Source organism: Mastomys coucha, unplaced genomic scaffold (genome assembly GCF_008632895.1).
Source record: "Mastomys coucha isolate ucsf_1 unplaced genomic scaffold, UCSF_Mcou_1 pScaffold15, whole genome shotgun sequence".
In the NCBI taxonomy this organism is placed as follows: domain Eukaryota; kingdom Metazoa; phylum Chordata; class Mammalia; order Rodentia; family Muridae; genus Mastomys; species Mastomys coucha.
This window is the reverse complement of record NW_022196897.1, coordinates 139772437-139775897: the sequence shown is the minus strand read 5'-3', so window position 1 is coordinate 139775897 and position 3461 is coordinate 139772437. Positions and strand designations below refer to the sequence as shown.

Below are 3461 nucleotides of genomic sequence, written 5' to 3'. Positions count from 1 at the left end.
CCACCTCCATGACCCCCCTCCAGGACAGAGAAGACCGAGACATGCTGGGGACGTCTTCTGGTCTGAGGGACCCTTGTGGATGGATCTTATGAGTCTCTGTGTTGATAATAATTCAGCAGCTTAGGAATCCGGGCATGGGACACACTGGCCCTCAGATGCTAGCATGCCTCTGTCCTCTATGTGGCTGTGTTATCCTGATTTCTGTCACTTCTCAAAGAGTAGGTGTTACTAGGAGACTCAGAATGGTCCCACTGTGAATCAGAAGCCTGGGAAGACTCTCCTGGTCTCTGGTGCTGTGACCACAGCACTCAGGTGGCTTCTGGGACACTCTGCTTCTTTCCTTTACAAGCCTGTTATGCTATCAGAAAAGGGTATGGTGGTAGTGCTCCACACTTTAGTATAAATTTGGGCTCCATATTAGTCATGGGTATTTGGAGAGATGCCCTGGGAAAGTTTCTGGAGTCAATCCAGGAAAGTGCTGCATTGATCAAGCCCCTAAGAGGGCCCACTCACCTCAGGGGCCAAAGCTGCCAGGTCAGTAGTTGTCAGCGGGACATTCCTGGGAACCTGGATGTGAGAGCAAACAAGAGGTTAGTGGAGAAGGCTGGAGTCCCAGGCTAGTGTCCCTGGAGACAGGGACAGAGTGTGTCCCTCCCACCTCTGCTCACTACAGACACTCCTGGAGCCTGACCCTGTACCAGGCGCTCTTCCCGGCTTCCCTAGCACACCCTACACAGCAGCTCAGAGGCCAGACTAAGACTGCTCCCACGTTACACAGTGATGCTAAGACTCTGCCTGGGCTCCATCCTTGGCTAACGGTGGCCCAGGATGGGCAGGATATGCAGCTGAACTGCCTGGTATTAGAGTCCTCTCATTGCTGCTAGACCACGCTGAGAAAGGCAGCCAGCTAGCTGCTCATATCTGTCACCCCAGAGGTCACTTATAAATATGACCACTTCCAGTCTTTATAAATCGTAGGTTCATGTAAGTTTACCAGCTCTGGCTAAAATGTTAGGAAATATGGTCTCACTGGGCCCATGTGCCTTCCCTCCTTGGAAGCTAAGCAGGGGTCACCAAGGTCCTGCCAGGTTGCTAAGCAATGGTGGCCCCACACGAACCACCTATCAGAACAGATCTGTCCACACTCTGTCCCCAGAGCTGAAGGAGCATCCTCAGGCTCAGTTAACACACTGTGATGGTTGCAGTATCAGATGTGTCCTGGGAGGACCAGTCATCACAATGCTCACAGCCCCATCTATGGGTCATTCAAGGACACACTCCTTTCTTCAGATTCTGCCTTCTCCCCAGCTAAAGACCCCTGCCTCGAGCTTGGGGCTCCATTCAGCTCTCAGAAACTATCTCTGTCCCCTAGGGAGCCCTCCCCATCCTGTACGAGGTGAGAAGTCAACCCTCTTGCCTTGGGCCTAAGCTGTATGTGAGGGCTCCAAATAGCTCAGAGCTCAATGCTCCAGGTAGAGATGAAACAGGAGATGGAGAGGAAGCCTCTGGTGGGGCCTCTAGAGGCCGGGTCTTCTGGGGCAAAGAGGCCAGCCCAGGAGTAAGGAGATTCCAGAAACTCCAGTATGAAAGTGCAAGTGACCTTCAGCAAAGTCTAAGCTTGGCTTACTTTTCTTCAACTCAAATCTACTCTTGAGAAAGTAGATGGGATTGTTAGCCATTCCTACTTTAGTATAAAACGACTTAAACTCAAGAAAGGTTCATCTGGTAAAAATCCTTTCATCCTTGGATAGAGAGAAATCTGACTCTGTCAGTTCTGACTATTGGGAGTGACTTTCTGTGGCTGAGGTTAGAAGGCTTCAGGAGCGCCATGCAGGTTCGGAGGGTTATTGACATGCTCCCTAGAACAGGGTGGACCACAGGGTGTGTGCTCGAAGCATGCCCAGCCCCCACTTACAGAGAACAGGCTCAGCAAGGCTATGAGAGACGACATGGGAAAACTCAGCAGCAGCCCCGCCATAGCCAGGAGCAGATGTCCCAACCCAGTATCTCCATAAGCCACTCACCATCTCAGGGGTGATGTCCAGGTCAAGGGCGCCGTTGGTTTGCAGGAGTCCAAACACGGTGCTGAAGAGGTAGAGCGGGACAGTCACTTGGGAGGTGTGGTCCTCTTTGGGGGGCACCTTGACTGGGAGGCGTGGCTTGGGAAAATCAATGACGTCGCCAGCTATGCTCTTCACGATGGGCTACCAGGCAGGAGACAGAGACAGGTGGGTCTGTGAGTGCTGGGCCTCCTGGCCTTGTCAGGGATCCCCATCCACCTCTGTGGCTCCACCACGGACCCCACTGCCCTGGCCCTGGGACACTCACATTTATATCCAGCTCAATGTACTGGTTGGAGATTAGGGGTAGTGTAGCCAGAGTGAACTCCACAGACCCCAGAGGCCCAAGGGGCACCAGGCCTGCAGGAAAGAGGGCAGACAGGAAGACCTCAACCCAGCCCCTGGGAACAGTGCCACTTTCATTTATTGAGCATCTGTTGCATGCTTACCCTTTACCCAGAATTCATTTGGGTACTGCTGTCACCCCCATTTCACCCCGTTTATGGAGGGCCACGGTCTGAGGGCACACAGATTGGGAAAGCCTGTACTCCTGTTTTCAGAGCTGCCATGGCTGACTCATGCCTGCCCTGCCTCTTTCTCAGCCTCCCTGATGGAGGGGTGACCACAGCACCATCCTGCCTGTGTCTGTTCATACTTCCCTGAGTGCAGAGGTCTCTACGAGGCAGAGACGGTCACTGGGCTGCAAGGCCATCACTGCTTTGCTAAAGCTCTCTGGGCCTGTGGCTTTCATCTCCACAGAGAATATTTACCTCCTGTTTCAGCCCCAAGTGCTCAGTAGGTGTCTGTCTACAGCAGCTGGCAGGTGGAGATCTCAGACGTGGATCTGAGGCCTTCCCCCCACCTCGGGCTAGCTGGGCTCCTCCCTAGACATCCTCCCTTGGACCTCTTCCTAGGTCTCTATCCTAGGATTCCCCAAAGTGTAATGGACAGTCTAAGGAGGAAGAGAAACTGCCCCCCTTCCCTCCGTGGCCACCTGCTCAATGGTGAGAGGAGCACGGAGGAGGGGTAGGGCCCCAACTTACTCAGTGTAGCCCCCAAGAGCTCATTCGCCACGCTCAGCACACTGTCTACCACAGGACACAGCTGTACAGGAAGAGACAGAGATCACTGGAGAGATAGGGTGTGCCCTGCTTGGGGCAGGAGACAGCTGCCTCTCTCCAAAATGGCTGTGTGGTGCTGAGGCTCAAAGCAAAGCAAGGCGTGAAGACGTGACGGGAGTGGCATATGGACACACAATCTCTCATCTCTTACATGAGCCCCATTAGAAAGTGCACTGTGAGGGAGGAGCAGTAGACATGACAGGGCCACTGGGCCAAGGTAACTGCTGTCCCCCTCTATGGTCGCTGGTCCATCCTGCTACCCAGTGTAGAGTCAGAAAGC

General features: G+C 53.7%; 1 protein-coding gene across 1 annotated transcript in view; it reads right to left on the bottom strand.

Moving 5' to 3' along the window:
* The window catches only part of Bpifb3 (BPI fold containing family B member 3), a 15935-nt gene that overhangs the window by 5281 nt on the left and 7193 nt on the right, over positions 1–3461 (bottom strand). The window contains exons 7-10 of the mRNA XM_031373720.1: positions 3104–3164; positions 2329–2420; positions 2025–2204; positions 514–567 (exon numbers count right to left, since the gene is read on the bottom strand). Of these exons, the coding sequence (XP_031229580.1) occupies positions 514–567; positions 2025–2204; positions 2329–2420; positions 3104–3164 (387 nt within the window). The remainder of the gene's footprint in view (positions 1–513; positions 568–2024; positions 2205–2328; positions 2421–3103; positions 3165–3461) is intronic.